This window comes from Megalops cyprinoides, chromosome 9 (genome assembly GCF_013368585.1).
Source record: "Megalops cyprinoides isolate fMegCyp1 chromosome 9, fMegCyp1.pri, whole genome shotgun sequence".
NCBI lineage: Eukaryota > Metazoa > Chordata > Actinopteri > Elopiformes > Megalopidae > Megalops > Megalops cyprinoides.
This window is the reverse complement of record NC_050591.1, coordinates 12,701,637-12,723,586: the sequence shown is the minus strand read 5'-3', so window position 1 is coordinate 12,723,586 and position 21,950 is coordinate 12,701,637. Positions and strand designations below refer to the sequence as shown.

General features: G+C 41.3%; 2 protein-coding genes across 9 annotated transcripts in view; both read right to left on the bottom strand.

Moving 5' to 3' along the window:
* Positions 1–1,797: 1,797 nt before the first annotated feature.
* Positions 1,798–10,931, bottom strand: esrrd (estrogen-related receptor delta). Its single transcript, XM_036536606.1, has 7 exons — positions 10,783–10,931; positions 9,997–10,424; positions 7,165–7,281; positions 6,004–6,114; positions 5,172–5,333; positions 4,297–4,566; positions 1,798–2,241 (listed from the first exon to the last, which is right to left on the bottom strand). Exons 1-7 carry the CDS (start codon positions 10,848–10,850, stop codon positions 1,997–1,999), a joined length of 1,401 nt encoding a protein of 466 aa, XP_036392499.1. The 5' UTR covers positions 10,851–10,931; the 3' UTR covers positions 1,798–1,996.
* Positions 10,932–19,589: 8,658 nt separating this feature from the next.
* The window catches only part of LOC118783268 (latent-transforming growth factor beta-binding protein 4), a 60,863-nt gene continuing 58,502 nt past the window's right edge, over positions 19,590–21,950 (bottom strand). For 7 of the 8 annotated variants that reach the window (XM_036537035.1, XM_036537037.1, XM_036537038.1 and 4 more), the window contains 2 exons: positions 21,708–21,857; positions 19,590–21,170 (listed from right to left, as the gene is read on the bottom strand). In XM_036537035.1, coding sequence (XP_036392928.1) covers positions 21,022–21,170; positions 21,708–21,857 — 299 coding nt within the window. In that variant the 3' untranslated portion in view covers positions 19,590–21,021. The remainder of the gene's footprint in view (positions 21,171–21,707; positions 21,858–21,950) is intronic. The other variant, XM_036537041.1, reaches the window with a different exon arrangement.

Sequence of the window (21,950 nt, the reverse complement as noted above, 5' to 3'; positions counted from 1 at the left end):
GGATGCACAGTGGAGATTTAATCACAGCACATTTGTGAATGAATTCACTCAATATCAGAATAGGTCACAAAGTAGATGTTTAGATTAGTTTTTTATATGCCCTTTTTTGTTTTATTCAATTCTTGGCTTTTTTGGTTTTGTCTTCATGTTTCTTGGGGGAAAAGCAGGAAATGTGTATTATTTTCAAATTTTGGACTGCCAGTACTGTGAAAGTTTTGTGGAAATTGGCAAAACCAAAGGAAACAACTGCTGTTTATGTTTGTTAATGTCCCTGCTGTATTGTAACCTTGTCTTCATGTTGTCTTCTTAATAACAGTGCTTACCTGCTGGCAAATATGCAATTACTGTATGTACGTATGTGTGTACTCTTCACACTTTATTTGACTAAATACTGGTCATCTTTCATTTAATATTTTAAATGGGAAATCAACATGGACACAGTTCCACTTGGTGTTCTTGGGGTTGTATGGACCATGTTAACCACACTGATTGAATTCTTTTAAATTCTTTTCTTCAGTTTTCACACTTTTGTGTTGTCATGTGACACTTGTATTGTCAAAAAAAGCAGAGAAAATGTACTGAAAAGCTCACATGAGATTTGCAGCAATATTTTGTTTCAGGATGTTTCGATTGTGTTTGCTACTTGTCTTTTTTATGTGGTATTTGTCTTTGTTACTGTACCTTTAATATCATTTCCAGAATTTTAATAATAAAAGCATTTGCTTAGAATTGTCTTTGCCTGGTTTAGTTAACAGCATATGCCATTGTACATTACACTGTTCTTGACTCAGAAAAGTGATTGATTGTCAAACTGTGGTGGGTTTTGTTGCTTGTTCTCAGACCTTAAGTTACAACCTCAACCATAGCAGCTCCGTGAAAACGCTGTGATCCAGAAGTATTGTAGAAGGCAAGCGCTGATCTGGGTCCACTGTTCTCTGATAGGACTCCGATGAGAATCTGTCCTTAAGTGTATTCTGGTGGGATTCCCTGGAAAAGCTGATGGCTCCTGGCCTTCTTCTGCAAGCCTTCTCTGTGAGCCTCACCTTCAGCTTAGCTTTAGAATGACACACATTCGTGGAAGCATGACAGAAACTCAACCACTCTCATAATTCCAAAAGCCTTTTACTGATTTACATACAAATTAGATGTTTCTTTGTTCCCCTGCAAATGCAGTACACATATATATATTTTTTTTGAACAGCAAGGTTTTAATAAATAAATAAATTACAACAATGCATCCTGGACTATGGCATGGCGTCACAGCATATAAGTGTAACCCAAATAAGGCAAAAATAGAAACTCTGATACAAAAGAGCCTTGTGTTTCCAGCCGTGTGTTCACTTCCTTATACTGGTTACCAGCAGTGCTATCAGTCGAGCTCCTGTTTGTCTAACACTCCTGAGCGTGCAGCAGAATCTAACTCAGTGAATATGTAGCATTGATTGTAAAGTGAGAAAAAAGAAAGGGCTAACCATACAGTGACTAAATGTTAGCATGAGTTTGCGTTCATACTAACGTCCAAACTACACCAGTCTATATTACTGTGTGTGTCCTGCAAGAAATCCTTCTTAAAAGATTATTTATCTCAAAATAAGATTTTTCTTTTTTTTTTCTTTGGCGGACACTGTATTCCTTGTTAATATTGAACACAAGAATTTTTTACCAGAGGAGTAAACTGTGGAAATCAACTCTCAAAACAGGGAAACAATCTTGCGTTTTAAGAAAGTTTTTTATCCAAAAAAATAAGAAAAAAATTAAGACCTTATTTTAAGATAAAAAAATCTTGATATGGGGAAAAATGTAATGTAAACTGTTGCGTAAAACTGTCTTTTTGCAGAGGTGGGGAGTTGTTTTATTTACCTGATGATCCACCATAGAGCCTCTGGGCCAAAGACAATGGGGCAACCGGTGAACAAAACACTGCCCGCCCCCCCAATCTAATGTGACTGTGTGTTGGTGTGATGAAAAACAGGAAGTTGCACGAGTGCGCTAGCGGTCACATCTTGGCGTCAAGCATCTCCAGGAAGAGTTTGTGCATGGGCACCCGGCCCTCCAGGTGCAGCCGGCAGAAGGTGTCCACGGCACGGTTGGCCGTCTGACGCAGCAGGGGGAGGGTCATCAGCAGCTTGCCGGCGCGGTGGGGCTCTCCGGGGTGCTGGGAGCCCTCATACTCCTGCAGGGCCTCGTGCAGCCCGTCCTGGAAGCGCTGCACGGCCTCGGTGTTCTCCACGCTTCCCGCGTCTGCTGGGACACAGAGGGAGAGGTGAAGGTCAAGAGGAGCCCCTGGGCATCAGCAGCAAGCACAACTGGGTGTTAAAAAACCTCTTGTGTTTGGGCATAACCATGACCAATCCTATTGTCCACCCCATTTGGCCACATATTGGGATCTAATGGACTGGGTGACGGCCGGCACTTTGCCCAGTGGGGCATTTTTTTTCCTTTCTCACAAGATGTACAAAGCAAAAGCCATGATCCCCCCCCCCACCCTTCCCATCCCTTCATGCCATTTAATGCACACTGAATGCACCGGAGTCAGGCTAATGCCAGGAGACACAGCTAATGGATTTATGAATTCCTAAGATAGATTGCTGGAGCTGGCCGGATAGATTTATTGATCCCTGCTGGAGGCTGAAGCGGCTTCCTCGCTATTCTGATATTGATTGGTTTCCCCTTGTTCTGCGGGTCCAGGGAACAGTGATGGGAGATTGGGGGGGTGGGGGGTAACAGAGGTGAGGGGGTATGGGGGGGGACAATGTTTTTGCTCACAACCATTTAGAAAAATGGATATCTGGTCTGAAAATACCCTCTTTGTTAAGAATGTGAAGCACTGTGGCCTGTTAGGCTGTCTAGCCAGATGGATACTGGGACAGTTAGCATAGAGGTGGCTGACCATGTAATGGTTGTTAACTGAGCTCCTATATTTCGCTTTTTTTAAAAGGCATACCAGAACAGGCATGACCAGAAGTTACAGACATTTGTCATTTCCATGTCAAACTCAGTGGTGCTTTCAAAAGACAGTGACAATCAAATTTCACTGGCCGAAAATTTGACAGTACAAACGTAAAGACACTGAGACACATATGTCATCCTTGGAATAGAAAATATCTTGCACAGAACAGCCCCATCTCAGCCAATATGTTATTACGTTGTTGCTTTGCTTTCATCGTGTTTTATTTTACTCTGCCCCTAAGGCTACATTGGAACATCAGCAGTAATAAAACAACTTGGCGGCCAATAACTTATCTGCCCTAATAGGTAAATCAATGGCCTAATTCTTAACCAGTGTCAGGGGACAGCTTGACCCAAGCTCTTCTACATTCAACACATGGGAAAGGTGATGGATGAGAGCGACACATCAAAATCAAAACGCTTCTTAATCTATGCATGTCGATGAACGTGGACACAAGAAACGGGTACAAAACCTCATGGAAAATATGCAGATATACAGTATAAGCAGATCCTGGTGGGGGTGCTAGTGCTCTTAATGAACTATGTCTTATGAACAGAGTTCATGCAGAAGTGGTGCGCTACTGTGGGACTGCCTTGCTTCCTCACTCCCTGTCAATCGGTTCCATGGCTCCCATAGCTGTTTATCAGTCACCTGCTGTCCAGGGGCATGACCTGAGTTCACAGTGTATTGAGAGATGCTCATCAGAGGAAACTCACTCCACAATAAAAATGTTCTCACAACACAACACTTCTCAATTTGAGACTATTTATCCTCAAATTGGAAAGGCAGTGTGTGAAGGAACGTTGCCATTTAGGAATGTTTTTCCTTAGGATGAGATAGATTGACTAGAGACAGTTGAGATAGATTAATTAATTTACTATGCTCTTATTTTTTTTATCAGTGTGATAAACTGTGTTTACCTTCTGTTACAAGTTATCATATGAAAATTGTTTGTTTGTTTCAGTTGGTCGCAGTGCAACCTCTAAGGCAATGTGTGTTTTGAACATTTGGTGTAGCGAGAGAAAAAATAAAATAAAAAAAAATAAAATTATGTGTCGAAATTAAATAAATCTTTACCCCATATTTACAGAAAGTTGTAAAACTCTGTGGTTTGGCAGATGTTTCATCCAACGGTTCCCCACAGTGACACTATTGAATAGCGTTTTGCCATCAGTGTGTCACGTCATGTCTCTCTTTGCCACCGATATCAATCGGCATGGCAAACAGCCTTTCTGCTGATGCTACCAATATACTGGGGTGCCCTTTGTTGGTAAACAGTGTGGGGTGTTTAAACAGAGATTATCAATGGGCGTGCTGCTGTTTTCGTGGTTGTCTTCTGGACGTACCTGAGTTTGCTAGGGCCATAGCTTTTAGCGTGACCATTTCCTCCTGGCTGAGGTTCATCTGCTGGTACTTGGTTATCAGGTGCTGGAGCGCCGTGTAGAGGTCCTGGAGTCCTGCTGCCCTGCACTGGGCCCGGTCCAATCTCAGGTTCTCGGCGAACACCAGCTCCTCAGAGAAACCAATGGAGCGCGACACCACAGACAGAACCAGGGTTTCCATCCAACCACTCTGCAGCAGGGCCATCTGGTCCACCAACGAGAGGGCAGAGAAGCCTGCAAGACAGAGGGAACAGCCAATCATAATGCTGTCAGCTTCCGTAAGGCGGGTTCACACTCGGCCTTCTAAGGCCGAATTGATGCGGGAAATCGGAGGTCTTATTGAGCAAACTGCTTGTTCTCTTTTGCATTAAGGGGCGCTGGGTATCACGTTTGCACCTGGGGGATCCCAGGGCAGGAGAAGATGGCCTCTTAGAAAAAGAATTCATTAACAGATTGCAAACAGTATAATCAGCTGGATCAATAAAGCCTGATCGATGGGCAGAATGACAAGTGAAAAGCACTGCTGAGAAGATTATTTTCCTTCCTTACCCAGGGAAAAGACACAGTCGCTCTGAATGTACCAGGACTGCCTTATTTACACTCAGAGAACAATTACAAAAATATTGTCTCCTTCTTTAAATATGTTGCCTCATAGACATATGTGCATATATAAAACATATAGAACAAGGAACAAGGAGCATGCTTTATCTGCTATGCAATATATGTACTAAATGTCTGTGCAGTCACTTATTTCCTACGATTTATTATTTGTGTGGTAGCTTTCTCCCGTTGTCATCTAATTCTCTAAAAAAATGCAATTCATGTGCGTTTTACTGTACCTGGGATGTGCTTTGCCCAGCCAATCATGACAAGCAACTCCCGATTCAGGAGGTCACACAGGGTCATGAGGGTTTTGAGGTCACTGTCCGGGGTGGTGGTGTCAGGCATGGCACACACCGGGGCTGGTTCCATCACGAGAAGCTGAGAAATGACTTTGTTTCCTGCAGGAAGTTGTTTATTCAGTCAGGCACATACTGACCTCATACCAGTGTATTAACACCACATGGAATTTTATTACATTATTTGGCTAGCCAACATTATTATCTGGGGATGCTAACACAGACAATATATTAGGTGGTGCATATGATATATTACATTAAATATGTTGTATTTGTTGTGACTTCACTTCAGCAGCACATTAGGTAGGTGTCCCATCCAGTAAACATTACTGAAAATATATTCCCATATCTTCTGTACAATTATGAAAATGTAATGTGTCAAAATATGAAATAGAAATATAAGAAATGTGTTTTGAAACTTCTCAAATATGTGTTATAAAAATATTTATAATCATTTTCATGTGTAATTCTATGTATATAATATCTATATGTATCTATGTATATAATATAATATTTATGTATGTATCTATAAAATATACTGTAAAACAAGCTCTAAAATGCAAACATAATTGAATTTGTGAAAGTGATAATTGATGTATTTACAAAATAGGCCACATGGAAGATTTTTTTATTATTCTTATTATTACTATTTCTTAAACCTTCTCCAACACTTATAATTTTTTCTTGGAGAGACAGGAAACATGAGCCTGGACATAAGCACAACCATATCTGCCTAGCCCCCAGCTGCAGAAGGTCAGGGAGCATGACTCACTTGTGGATTTGACTGGATGTGAGTAGGGTGGTTTGATGTAGACGGACAGGCCAGAGTCCACCCTCCGCTTGTATTTCTGGCGGCCACCTCGAACACGGTCCATTCGAACACCTGCAAGTACAAAACCAGGCTCATTACTACTTCTGTTACGCTTCTGAATGCAAATGCATCTTTATTCTCAGTGTTTCCATGTCCGTGAAACACGCATAACTTTAGGGTATGCTTGACACACAGCTAGGGCATTACCATTGGAAAATACAACCCATAGAAGAATATTTGGTTTTACATTTCACTGGGGAAGTGACCACCTATATGCAAACCCAGGAAGTAAAGAATATTGTTCAACATTATATTTGCTCCCCGCTGAAACATGGAGTCTCCCTGTCGTGTTCCAACTAGACAGATACCGGTCAAACAATGCTGTACAAACCCCTTTTTTGCAAGTCGTCAGATAACAGCATTACCAAGTGAATATCCAACAATATCCAAACAATGATATTAAATAAACCCTATTACACTAACCATTTAATATGTCACTGATTTTATGTACCTCCTTTGATAATTGCTTTGAAGTTCAGTGGTACAGAGAGTAACTTGTTGCTTTATTCATATTCTTTGAAATGGCTGCTTATATTTAAACATAAAATCACAAGACAAGGAGGCTAATCATCGATAAATTACATTCCAACATTGCTCTATGATGCATAGTCCAAAAATGCTGTTTTGGAGGAAAGCGAACTGACTACACCACCTCTTCCTGTTTCCTGTTATCATTTTCTATCTTCTTGGGCCGGAAATGAAAGACCAGGTCTATTTAATTTTATTTCTCAATACCTATTGCACATAATGATCCACACAGCATGCTAATTTTACTTTTAGTTTGCTGATTTGAGTGAACTGGCACAAATGGCCCACGGTACCCACATACCCTTTGTACTGGAAAGTATTAGCAAACCATTTCAACTTAAATGGATATACTTATGTTCTATTGTGCTAAAAGTCACTCTGGATAAGAGCATGTGCTAAATGAATGTAATATAATGTAATGTAACTGGTGATGGTACTCAACAGGTGCTTTCTGATTGGTCAAACATTTAACCTAACCCTGTCCCTGTCCAATCATAGTGCTTTTTTTGGCCAGGGGCAATTGGCTGTGCTTACCCTCCTTCATCATGCCAGCCCGCAGGCACTTCTGGAAGCGGCATGCCTGGCAAGACTTCCTCCTCCGCTTGGTGATCTCACACTCGTTCATCACCGGGCAGCTATACTCGATGTTGCCTGGAGTGACAGAACAATGCCCCACAGGTTCCTTTACATGCCATGCCATCATATACAGCACTTACTTACAATATATATGAGAACGAATCTCTCCTGGTACTACCTTACTTTGCTCATGGGTACAGCAATGCCTACAGGATGGAACATAGAACCGAACAGCACAGAATAATGCCTTTGTTGACAGGCAGATATTGCTTAAATCTTTGAGGTGTTGTTCAGGAAACAAATGGTACCGAGCGGTCAGGAAGTGAACCTGCACTCTTCCTTGCATATTTGCAAACTTCACCTCCCACTGCCAAAAGGATCTATCTATGCTAAGGATCTATCATTTGGAAAACTAAACACCCCAAAAGCACAGGGGGTGAAATGTTAATTGGAGCTGCTTGGCCCACTGTGATGACTGTGCTGGCCAAGCGGTGGCATCGCCAGGCGAAAGAAACACTTTGCTTCCTTTTTTTTCCTGTTCCCATCATGTCCGCTGCGCTTGGCACATTGAGCTTTCACACAGCAATCCATAGGAGTCCAGACCAAACACGAGTATTGATTGACACTGTCACACCGGGCCTAATGACCATAGTAAGTGTTGAAAGTTAGGGCTTGCAAGACAAAAAGGTTTTAATAGATTATTGACGACTCTCTTCTGCCCATTAAGGCCCAGACAAGCGGGCCAGGGTCTCATTTTGGGCGGCAAAGACTGCGATCAATGAGCGCCAGCCTAAAACCACCATGTGACAGAGATCTTAGGGATTATGGAATGAGAGCCCCAATGTCAATCCTTACTTCGGCACATTGGCCCTAATTCATAATGCCACTCTAGAACAGTTCAAGTGATCAAAGTGTTGCTGACAGTTTCTAAACTTGTCTTTTCTTGTCGATTTGTCTTTTTTAAAACGTGGTCTCTTGGTTGTTTCTTCATTTTGAAAGTGAAAAAAAAAGTTTTTCATCAAACTGTACATACAGGTCAGCCATGAAATGCTGTCTTATGAGTAGGGACAATAACCATTTATACAGGTCCAAGTGTCTAATTATTGACTGTAATTAAGAGACCTTGAGTTTCTTAAAAAATAAATTAACATTGTTTACAACATTAAGATGATCTTTGAAGAGAAGGTAAATGTCAAGTTTGAAATTTTTAGTATATACTTTAGTGCAAATTCTCTGACGATATATGTCAATAGAAAACAAAATGAAGATGTCACCAATTTTAAGGTAGATGTTTCAGAGAACATATTGCTGACTGGTAAAAAGTAGTTAATAAACAGTCAGATTAATAATTTCTTATTTCTGATAAATGAAATTATTTAGAAAGTATATCCATTTTACATGTATGATCCGTAAGTTTTTTTGGCAATTTCAAAATAGGAACTACAATTTAACCATTCTCCGAAGCAGTATGTGAAGTAGCACAACAAAACTTGTTGCCGTGATTGCTACCTTATCCCTGCATAATGTGCTTTTTAAAAGCATATCATACATAATGCAGGTTGCAAGCTTGAATCCCTGGTGGGGCGTTGCTGTTTTTGAGAACCTTCGAGCACAATGCATAGGCAGTAAGTATACTATTGTACACATGAATGCTGCACAAAAATACATGCTATAGGAGTTGGCCCAAAAAAATACAATGTAAAATGAGATTAAATTTTTCTCTTTTTCATCAGTTAACATCTTTGTATGTCTATATGCAAAATATAACAACAGTGTATACTCATTTACCATAAATATAGACATATTTACAGAATAAATACAGTCTGGGCCAGAATAAATACAACTGTATTTTTATGTTTCCCTAAATAAATAAAGACTGAACCTGGATGAATCTTTATATATTCTGATATTATCACATCATATTGCTAACCACAGACAAACTAAGCCATTGAATCAATTCAAGACAGAGACAATGTATATGCAAATAGTGCATTTACTTGCTGAGACATTCCTTGTTATTCCCAGACTAACAAATAAACACGATAAAGAAAACTAGCCCACTGTTGCATGGAAAAGCCACTTGTTAAAGCGTATACTTCACTGAAGTCGGACAGTACAATGTATTAACTAATGCTGTTTATAATGCCTTATAATGAACACATACTTAAAAATAAGATATTGGACTTGTTTTTAGTAAGCTAATGGTCCAGCATTTACTGTTTGCTGTCATCCAGTATCAAGCACATTGAATCTTCACACGAAAATCAATGGCATAACCGGGGCCGGAGCTGGCAGGAAACTATTGGAAATCTGATTTCTGCTCCAAATCAGACGCATTTACTCAATCCCCTCTAATAGATTATTGATCACTTTATTAATTAAGATCGGTAAAACTTGGCCATGCCCTAGATCCTCACAAAACACAGACCAACGTTTCAGCTCGAGACTTTTCTGATCTGTTGCGGGCACAGATTTTTACAATAGGCAGGTTTAAGCACTAACGCTGAATCACTTCCTACATTACATATTTTGAGCATACTTCTGACATACTTCGTTTATCTAATTATCAGAAAAGCAGTCAATCGTGCCAAGTTACTCAACTTGCAATATTTAAATCACTCAACTAAGTAAACTGCACAGAATCCAAACTAGTATTTATATTTGCAATTAGGATTTTTTAAAATCTGTCAGACACTATGTGTTTTGAATAGTTGTAGTAACTTGTGAACTTCAATGATTAAGTTATGAAGGTTTACTGGACAACACGTTTAAAATCCCGTTTTTGATTACCTTGAATGGTTCTCTTGAAAAAGGCTTTGCACGCCTCACAAGACGCTACTCCGTAGTGGTAACCGGACGCGAAGTCGCCGCACACCAGACAGAGTCGTTTGGGTCCTGAGTTGAGCGCGGCCATGTAGTCGCACTTGAGGATGGAGTCTGCGTGGGACGGCAGCGGCAAGGCTCTCTCGGAGTGAAAGTGCGGGGCGCTGCAGGAGTCGGGCGCCGCGCCGCCTCCGCTGCCGTTGCTGCTCGAACTCGGGGAATCCGGATCCAGCGAGTGGCCCTGCGAGAACAAACTGTACCCGCTGCTGTCCGAGGTGGAACCCGGGCTGAACGGCGTGGTGCTGTCCAGGGGAAAAGTGGGGCTCGGAGAGTCCGCTTTTACAGATGGCTCGCAAGCGGACTGGGAATCATCGGTTGTAGATGAGTTTAACAGGCTTCAAGGGGGAAAAAAAATAACAAATAAATAAATAAAAACACATTTAAAGCGAGTGAGGGATGAGTAACAGACTTTAGACTTCTTCAGAAGTTTACATCGAACGTAAGGCTGTACTACACATGTATGGTATCTAAACACATGAAGTTGTAAAACAAGTGAAACGTTTTTCCAGTAACTGTAGGATTCTTTAAAAGTGCTCATAATTAATTGTCATTACAACACACGCGTGGAAATGTGCATAATAATAATAATAATAATAACCACCACCGAATGTGGAAACTGTATAACCAATCGCATACAAAAGGTAGCTATATAGTTAAAGAAAATAACATACAAAAAAAAAAAAAAAAACTCACTGAGTGTGCTGGTTGAGAAAGTGAAAATTTTCACTCAGGCAAAAATCCTTTAGATCCATGTTGTCCATTTTGTGAAACTCCTCAAATAAATCTTCTGACTGTCACCAGTAGGATCCTAGCGCACGGGGAAGCCGAGTCACCCAGCTGGACTGTTTATGCACTGAGATCAGAGGCAGCCGGTGCATCAGGTTTATTTATCTGATGTGTCATATTAGCGAAAAGGGGCGGTGTCATGCCGCCTAATCCAGATGCAAGCGATAAGCTCCTATGGCTGGCTTCACTGATATCTTTGGCTGATAAACAGTGAACGTGAATACAAAATAGAATCTCTGACACTAAACTACCTGAAATATCAGTTAGTAAGACTTCAGAATGAAGGGACTTTTTGTTGTAGTAGTGCCCGTTTACTAAGTGAGCGTTGACACATATTTAAAATGCTGTATTTTCAAACAGGCAGACTCCTATATATACATCCGTAGAAATGCTATTTAAAGCTTTTTGTATTCAACATATAATATCCATAAAATATAACTTAAAAGCAGTGGCATTACTTCAACCAATTTTCAATAGAATTCAGTGGAAACCCCAAGTATCCTTAACAACCTTGTGATGATCCTAATGAGAGCTAATCCCATGAAAGCACCCACAGAAACTAATGAAAGCTCTCAGAGGCTGAAAGTGCCATCCTGTGGATTCTAAAGAGGCAGTTTTTTTTGTTTATTTGTTTGTTTGTTTTTCTCTCCAACTGACATTTCCCGTGTCTTTCTGTTTAACCGGCTCCTTTTCCCTTACTCTGCTTTTTTCCCCCACTGTTCCTTACATCCCCCTCCCCACTCTCCTTCGGCTGTTTGCTGTAAATAACGGGATGGCGCTCCTTTCAGGCGCCAGCTGAAACCGAAGGGAACCCACCGGTGCTCACGCGGACCAGAGCCACTGACACAGCGCCTTCCTCGCTTTCCCAAAACAAGTCCTGCAGTTACCTCAAAGGAAGGCTTCTGCTTTGTAGATGGCTATCAAGGAAGTCCTTGTGTGACTTGGGTCGTCTTGTGCTAGCAATAGCCTGCATTGTCAGGGACCTGGTGGTTTCAAAACAATTATTTCATGGTCTGATAAACACTTCCCAAGTATGGGTGCAGAGAATATTAGCTGCTGAATCATCCTAGAAATGGTATAATGTTCTGGTGAACTAGGTTGAACACATGCTGAGTCATTTTAGAAACTGGGTACTATAAGACATCACAATAATCCTAATTATAAGAACCTGAGGGTGAATCAGGATTTGCTACATCTCACGGCTGAGTGGGAATTGTTGGAACTGTAAGTTCTTTTGCCAGGGAGATGCTAGGTGTGCAATATTCAGATCTAGTATTGGACAGTCACACTCTCTGCCGGGGGGAAGCCTACCATGGGGCCTAGCCTCTCGACCTGCAGCTTCGAACTGCTAGCAAAGCAAGCCCATCAATCATCGGGTACGGAGGAAACCGCAAACAGACACCACCGCTGCTCTACCCCCCCTCCACAACTAATCAGATCCTGCCATTACAACTTAGGAAATAGAGGTATGTGTGTGTGTGTGTGTATGTGAGAGAGAGAGAGAGAGAGAGAGAGAGACAGCAAGAGGGAGAGAGGGAGAGAGGAAAAGAGAAAGGGAGAAAAATACATTATTTAACATGTGGTATGATAATTTGATCAAATATGAAGTGGAAATACCAAAAATGTAAATTGCATTCAAACTGTGAATGACTAGTATACAGTTGTTTATGCTTTCACACTTTTAATTGCTTGCATGCATTGTACCATGTTTTGCATTGTAGCGAATGCAAAATTAAAAGAAAATCATCTTATTAGAAAGTTTTAAATATTTTATGTATTTGCAAAACTGTATGTTACACATTTCAACAACAGTGTGTTTATTATTTAATTTATCAATGTCTGTTAGATTTGCATAAGAATTTGGTAGAGCAGATGCCTTTGTACTGTGATATCACCTATTTCACATTGTTGCCAAAGATTACAAACATGACAGCATATGTGCTGAACAATGAACATGTATATCTGCTGTTATATAAAACCAGTTGGTAATCCTCAGGAGCTCATAATTCATTATAATGACACAGGCCTTAAAATAGCATCCAGTACATGTGTATGTAGGCCTGCAGTCTGTCAGGTCAGACACAGAAAAATCATTTTGGTTTTATATTGTATGTGTATGTATGTAGCCTTGAACTTATTTTTGTGAACTGAGACCAGTATGTAAAATTTGTAGCTTTTTATCTCCAAATTCACAAGACTCTTTTTAAAGCCAAGTTGAGCAACAAATCTTTTACGACCTGGACATTGTTCATATTAACTATGAGCAGCCTCACCATTACAGCTTTGCTGTAATTTCTGTAACAAGTCATACAGCACATTTAACTGACACTGGATGTGCACTGGAATAAAGCCATTCTTCATTATGTCCCCCAATGCCACTGAGGTTAACTTTAACAAGATACACATGTGAACACAGCAGAAAGGATTCATGGAATGACTGGCAGATTGATCAAGCAAAGCCTTCATTGGTGATTGGTCAGTAAGTGATGGTGTGGTGGGTTCTTTCAGCTCAAATACAGTTAAAAAGTTGAAGTATTGTATTATAGTGCCTTATTAACAAAATTATCTGGAACACCTGGCATACAAGTAGTCTGAATGGTATCATCACATTAAGAGCTGTGACTATTAAACTTGCTTTATTTTGAAAGTGAATTTATTAATCTCTAGATTGATATAGCACAAAATACAAGATGCACAATACAATTGCCAAAAGAAATACGAAGAAAGTCAGTCTCCCTCTTGTTGGACTTAGTGGTCAAAGAAGTCCAGAAAGTTGCGAGTGGGACATGCTGTTGTACTCTTGAGCATGGTACGTTTTCTTGGAAGTTTTCACGAAGATACCCAGTTGTATAAATGGGTCATACACACTAAATTAATAAGTCATAGGGGTCCGACTGTAGCTGGAACTGAACTCATACCAGGTAATAAAGTTTGAATCGATGGAAATTAAAACAAGAAATATAGTGACCCATGGGCAAGGCGGGGGGGGGGGGGGGGGGGGGGGGGGCAGTTGTTGGAGGGTGGTGGGGAAGGCAAAGATGCCTACCCCTTTCTGGAGCCTGAATAAATGCATCGTATTCACTTCCCTGAGGACTTCCTCACAGCCATCTCGGACACTGTGTTTCCGAAGGTAATCCAGGGCAGCAGCTTCAGCAGGGCGCGGGCTGGGAGGATGGGCACCCTGGCAGGGGTAATCTCCCCCACACAGGTGGGGTGAGCAGGAAGACAGGGAGCGTAAGAAGGCAGTCAGTAGGTCAGGACGGGGATTAGCGCCCGAGAGGCAGGGATTAGGATGCATGCGATGCCAGGGTGACTGCGGGCTGCTGAGCCAGCACTTTCACTTTCACACCTCGCCAAGACACGCTGTGCCAGTTTCCTCGACTCGGCGCCGAGTACCGCGCATGGTTAAAACTTCCTGTACCGCGACAATCGCGGTCAGGTCTCACCCCCCGGGTGTGGAAACAATTAGGCTTTGCGCGGCTTTGTTTGCAGAGCTGCAGGTAATGTGATTGAGAAGGAGAGATGGGTATTGGAAATAAATGTATGCTACCCGGGGCACCGCTAATCACCACATCAAGGTTAGCAGTCTCTTTCTCAGGTAATGGGTCAGCCAACCCATTCCCCCATGAAACCGATGACAGCAGCTTCAGAATGGAGGACTGTGTTGCAGTCATTCCCAATTTCAAACACCTTTCTCGCAAATCAAATGTAATGCATGTGAAAATGAGCTGCATTTTGACCATTTTAACTGGCACAGGCAAAATAGCGTACCTTCATACAATTATAACAATCATATGCTTACCCAATCCTGTTCTGTTCATCATCAAAGAATTTGTGGTCATTATCCTGTTATTTTGCAGTATTGTCTTTGTTTTACAGAGGAGCACTGCTATTGTTCTTTCAGGTAGGTATTTTGAATGAATTGTTCCTGTACCACACAGGACAAGAGAATGTGCTGTGCTTGTGTGGAGACATTCTCTCTAGGTTGGGCAAGGTTATTTGCTTAATGAATATCACCTTAAAATAATCAGCGACCACATACCCCAAACAACTCATTGTATTGAACTGCATGAGAGGAATGAAGGTAAAGTTCATGTACTCTTTTTCTTCTGTTGTTTCTTCCAATCTCAAAAGGGTATTTTCAAATATGGAGTCACTATACACTCAATAGTACAATCCACAACGTCCAATAACATAAATATAAATACCTTATAAATACGTTAAAAAACGCAAAGAAATACTACTAGCTAGCTTGCACCTTGTCTGGCCAACTGTTGAAACTTGTCATGCAGCACTTCTAATATCGTTGACTTATACGGCTATTTGCTGTTGTACTCTGCCTCATTTGTAAGTCGCTTTAGATAATAGCGTCTGTCGAATGAATAAATGTAAATGTAAATGTAATGAAATGAAAACAATAAACGGGGGTCCTGAAAAAAGAATACCCAAATTACCCGTGTGCACTCTAATGAAATGTAAGTTTGTGCTTCAGTCAGTTCAGCTCCAGTGTTGTGTTGATGTAGCTCAGTTCAGCTCAAATGACAGGTAAGTTCTTTTTTTTTCCAAATTAAACCCAGGGTTCTCTTAGGTGTCTATGAATCTGCATTCAAATGAATGTATGAAATATGATACACATGTGAGAGTTCTGTTTTACACTGGCATCAGTTAATCCTTCAATAGTATTTAGAGGAGAAATTTCATTAAAGAATGGAGAAAAAATATCAAAAGTAGCAATCTTGAAGAAAGGAAAGTGTTTACACGTATTCTATTTACAGCACTTATGTCAGCAGTAGTTACACCTATAAACAAAGGTTTTGGATCAAATCAATCAGGAGGGTCATCAGGTCAGATTCATTTGGTCAGGGGGAAATTAAAAAAGGTCTGTTGTTTCCGAGGGACCAGAGGATCACAACATCAAGGAGGTGTGCCACAATACGCCAACTTATTTGACAGTGGAGCCTAAGGATCATCGCAAATCATGACTGTATACCATTTATATTAATTTATATTACATTAAATGCATTTAGCAGACGCTCATATCTAGAGTAACTTCCAGTACAATAGAACATAAGTGTATCCATTCAAGTTAAATGACAACACTGGCAACAGTGTCAGACCAGGCTAACAACCCTCCCAGACCAGTGAGCATCACACCCTCATAGCCTACATATACATGATAAATTGTAGATTGATAAATTATAGATTAATGATAGTGGCTTAAAAGTAACATGGGTTACGATCTCAATTATACAGGTTGTAAGATTGAAATTGAAAATCTTCCTGTGCTTTGTTGAAGCTGCAAGTGTTCTGATTTGCTTGTGATCAACAATACTGAAGGGGTGTGGACTAAAACAGGTCATCCACAGCCTGCAGATTGGATGCAGACATCCTGTTATGAACCTGAACCTCCTAGATAGCAGACAGAAGCTCGTCCCCTGAGTTTGGGGCCTTACTTCACCTTCTCCTATGGAATTCTCCTCATATAGACTGATTACATCAATGTGTGAGATGTTTGGTTGGAAAATGGTTCAGATCGTTAGCTCTGATCATTCGGGCCTATAGCCCCGAATATTTTAAGCCTAGCCTTGAATATTTTTGCCCTGAAAAACGTGGTGTTTATAGCCAAACAACAGACAGTGTAATAGAGCGGAATTTGACTTGCAGCGTCCGAAGGCGTGATAATATTCATTTATTATAATGGTAGATATAAACTCCCTAACCTACTGAAGCTGATCTCCCTTAAAAATGACAAGCCCCAGGCAAACTTGACTTAGCCACTAGGTAGAAATGTCCCTAGGTAAGATAAAGGTGTCCGCTAAGCAAATAAATTATGTTGTGAAGGAAATAATAAAAATACTGTACATTTTAAATCGAGGTGCAGATGTGAGATTGGAGATTGTTCCTTAGTTTCATGGAGCCCTTTGTGGACCTCCAGCATGTGATTTCTTTCAGGAAAACATTCTAGCAGTAACAAAGTGAATAGGTAGATATCTGAAGTTTTTAGAAAGCATTTTTTTCCAAACATATGAATAACATTTCGACCTAGAGAACCATTGTGCTTTTATTCATACTGATGGCCCCACAGATCAGTGATGAGCAAATATTTCATTCAGCAACAGACAGTGCTTCAAATACTGTATCAATTATAGCATCAATTGTAGGCTCTCTTCTGTGAATACATAGGTCCACTGTTTATGTGTAAAGTGTGTAGAAAGCTACTGCTGCTTGGATTGTATTTCCTTATTCTTTACTACATCTGGGAGGAAACATATGGTGCCATGAGTATGCATATTGGTGATTCTACAACAAATAGCCATCTCAAAATAGTATCCACTGGATTGAAGGGTCACAAATACAGACCCTTGGTTTACCTCCAACGGGTTTCCTGGTCAGGGCCTACTTATTTCAGAATGTTACTAAATACTGACCCAGTTGTGAACTCACCTGAGGCCCTCAATTTACAACAATGAGGTGAGAGGATTATTGTCTAGGGCAGCAAGTGACACCTGTCTTGTTCTTCCCCAACCCTAATCCGGGAAAGGCCTCTTCAGCAAGACACTTGCTCCTCGTCCAATTGGTCACGCTCGCCCTCCCTTGCCTGTGTTTACACGCGCATGCTGAATCCAGGCCAGTGGGTGAAATCTCACATTCCCTTCCCCCCCAAGCACAGCTCTAGACTCTGGGCCAAAGCCTGTAATTGTCATTCAATTGCTGCTTCGCTCTTTGCAGGTAGCTTTCAGGAGCTTACACTTTCTTTTATAGAGCTGATTCTCACTGTGTGTTTTCAGTGGCAGGACAGTGGTGAGGTAGGTGTGTGATGAGGCCTCAATAAGGAGTTATCTCTTAAGACCAAACACTGCTGTGGTATCATTGCTACAAGGCATGGGGGTCAAAACCATGGTACCCTCTGTGAAAAAAATAAATAACAGAAATTTTCAGAGCTGCTTCCAATTTAGTCCTGTAGACCTAGTCTGTATTCCTTTATCAGATACCCAATACCTCACAACACTTATTTTTAGATAATTAAATTACCACATTGCTTCGCATATGTAACTTACGTTTTTACACATCGCCCGTTTGCATGACTGGGCATGTATTAACACCATTCAAGGTAACTACCTGGGTCAAGGGTACAATCGCAGTGTCCCACATTGGCTTCTAGCATGGAATCTTCAGATGAGCAGAGCAGCTGCACGCTGCTATGGTGTTCAATGGGGAGGGCAATGTAAGGGGGTTACAGTGAGTCTTAGTCACCTGTGCACACTGGTCTGAGTGTTCCAGATGAGCCCTTAATTCCCCTGGATAACTGACCAGATAACTCCAGCGACTGGCACCACCCTGCCAGCCTACTTTCAGGTATACCTCCTCTTTACTCGGTCAACCGCGGTCTGTCCATTTTGTGCTAAATGACCCCTGCTCCACTGAAAAGTGGACACAGCGCTGACGATGATCAAATTATCCATTATTATTTCTATTGTCTGCATTACAGTTGTGCTGAGTACAGATGAGCAGACATGGAAGGTCATGCCTCCTTTCCAAGTGGTGAAAGTCAAGACACTCCAGTGGGTTAATCAATAAAATGGACAATTGTTAAAAATTAGCATGCAATAGCTAATTTATGAAGAGTGCAGTGGTAGTCTAGGACAACTAATACAATGTACATTTCTGTCAGTTACAGGGAAATACCTGTAATTGTGGACAGGTAATATGCAATCAAATTTTTGTTTTGTCTTACAACCTTTGCTGTTCACATGGTTTATAGTCACCTCCAAACAGGCTAAACAAACTGAACAAAGATGACAGTAACAACAACAAAAAACAAAAGCAATGAATCATATATTTTTGTACTTCATATATTTATATCTAAAATGTATACTATTTCACAATAAAATGTGTGAATAATGAAAACAAGTGAGACAGCAGTACTGCACATGACATAAGAAAAGTGAAATAAGCACCACAACATCCTGCTGGCGAGGCTGTTGGCAAATAACTGCAGTCAAGAAGCTTTTTGAATGAAAACAAAGTGTGGACAGCAGCGTTGACACAGATCTGATTTTCCCCGCGATCCGTTTCAGAAAGAGTGTGTGCAGACCGGAGAAGAAAGCTGATATTCCGCTGGCCCCTGCAATCCGCCAAAACAAATTAAGTATGAAGTGCACCACTTTAATCCGATGACCTGTTTGTGGTATTGGGGATTGGCCTATAAAAAGGATTAACCCCGGGATTCACATAAACGCATTGGGCATTAGGGCTAGGGAGTCAGGTAAGACGATTAGTGTGCCTCTGCACGCTGAGCACGTGAGAGCGTGAGCCTGCGGTGTGAACTGTTTGTGGTAAAGTTGTCACCCCGGCGCTTCTGTTTATGGGATACGTCAGCATGCCATACCGCACTGGAATAAAAGCCACCTGGCCTTTAAGGTGAATAACATGCAGCTAATAACAAAATGGGAGGTTCCGGTTACATCTTTATCATTTCAAAAATACAAATGTACATAGGTACACCGGTAAAAATTGCAATAAAATACAATACAAATGGAATGTGTGCACATATATTTTAAATTGTTGAACAAATAAACACTCAGGAAAAAAAAAACAAAACAAAAATTGACAAATAAACTCACAAATATCAGTAACACCATTTTAACATGTACAAAAATTGGAGTCTTTCACAAATACAGTGCATAGTGTTATACATCTTTAGGTGCCGAAAAAGAAAAATGTTTCAGCTACTGAACAAACAAGGCAAAAAGAAAACAGTTTCTTTAAACTGAAGATTATGTGATAACTTATTGTCAACCTTTTTTGTCAAATTCTACAGCATGTGACTGGCTTTATTCATATTTTAGCCATCTAATTTGAATAATATAAAGTGTGAACATAATGTAAACATTTGTGTCAAATGTAGTTTTGTTCAAAATTATTTCATTCAGACTAGATGTTTAGAACATTCCACCATTTCCCCTCTCCAAGAGAGAAGACATGGATTCATGAAAAGTTAATGCCCAAATTCAGTTACCCATTCTATCATTCCATTTTTCATAAAACTGACTTATTCCAACCTTAGAAAAGTTCCAAAGATTTTGATATGTGGGAGATGTGCCCTTTTCCTAGATCACATGATGCTCTCTGAAACTCTATGACACTGAAACACAGCTTAACGTAAGACATACTGCATAAATTAATATGGAAAGCACATAAAAAACTGAAATCTATGTTGGTGTTACCATCATTGCTTGTAATATCCACACAAGGTGTTACATCCTACATTTCACCTACAATAACATTTTTTGACTACTACAAATTTGGTTCGTTACTTCCGCAGAACCATCTTGTGTTTGTCAGAACGCCCGGGAAAACGAGAACAAAGGTTCAAAGCATCCCCAAAGCATGCTAATTGTCAAAAGAAATGCCTTCTCTGGTCAAACCATTAGAGGCAGCTCCTTATCTTAGTACTGAAGTGCATGCTGACCCTCAAAGCCCCAACTTTTCCAATGGGTGAAGCCACTGTAAAAACAATGCTTATATGTTGGAAAGTTCTGAAGCCATGTACATTTTTCCTTCTTCTTCTGCCTTTTTAGCATGAACAAGTGATTGAACCCACATGAGCAATCACAGAATGAGCCACTCTGTTCCCCCTAAGACTTTCCCAAATACTGCTTCTTAACAGAAAGTATCACGGTGTTCTAACTGGTTATGTTTACTGGTAAAAGAGAAAAGCTTGTCCCTTTCATTAAATGGTTTTACTGTTCCATCATGTGTATGAGTGTTCTTACATACACACACACTCACACACACACACACACACACACACAAAGCCTGTAAATGAGTGTGAAAATGAAAGTATTGATTTCCTGTCCTTTACACTAAAATCAGTGATATACTGCCATACAAAACCAATCTACAACTGTAAAAATGCATGATATGGCTTCTGAATGTTCTGAGACAAAACATAGCACAGCCCGTGATGTGACATTTCCGTTGTTAAAAGGCAAACCCACCCCTACCCCCCCTCTACCCGCAGGTTAAACACACTGATGGACCGTCTCCAGGTGAGACAGGGGGAACCTGACAGAACCTTGAGCCACCAGATGAGGGCGCTGTCGCAGATAGCGGGCTCCTGGCTGGCTGGTGGGGTGGGGGGGCTCAGGAGCGGGTGGGAATGCAGTGGTTGGGCCGTCGGGACATGACAAAGCCACGCAGGCACACGCAGCGGTAGGAGCCGTCAGTGTTGACGCACTGGCCGTTGACACACAGCGCGGCGAGGTCATCTGCCTCGTCGCACTCGTTAATGTCTGGGAAGGAGAAACATTGGAGAAACAGACAAATGACTACTAATCTCATCATGCCCATACTTTTGCTGTCTGTCACTTTTCCTATGTACAACATCAACACACTGGTTTACCTATTATACATTTACATTAAGCCATTCAGCAGTTGCTCTTATCCAGAGAGACTTACAATATAAGAGTACAAAGTCCATATAATTAAGCTGTGTGAACAACAAACATGATAAACTGGCCATGCCCGAAAGTGCAGCAGCCCCTTACACAGTGCAAAGCTAACTCAAACACTGCAAACACATACGAATTACAATCAATTCACGTCAAAAGTGCAGTACAGTGACTCCACTGTCCTGACCACTATCATAAACTACTGAAAGCACAGCCATATCAGTTCATGGCACGTCTGCTTTGGAGAGTTATACCTCCTGGCACTTCAGTGCTGGTTGCTGCGAACAGAACTGAACAAAGCTGAAGTTGTCATGTTGCTGAAGTTGAACACTGACAGAAACGCTGCTGGCAGGTGGAAGTGGGCGTGGGTGAGTTTACCTATGCAGGCCATGGAGGTCATGTCCAGCTGGTAGCCGTCGTAGCAGTCGCAGGTGTAGCCCTCGGCGACGCGGATGCATCTGCCGTTCTCGCAGCCGCGCAGGATGCCGCACTCCTCCGCGCTGAGGCCCTCGTACGAGTCGTACCTCCCTGGAGGGGGGGGGGGGCGGGGGCAGAGACAGTGCTCTCAGAGCCAGGACACCCACTGCACTTCCACAATGGCAGGCTCCTCTCATCTGTGGC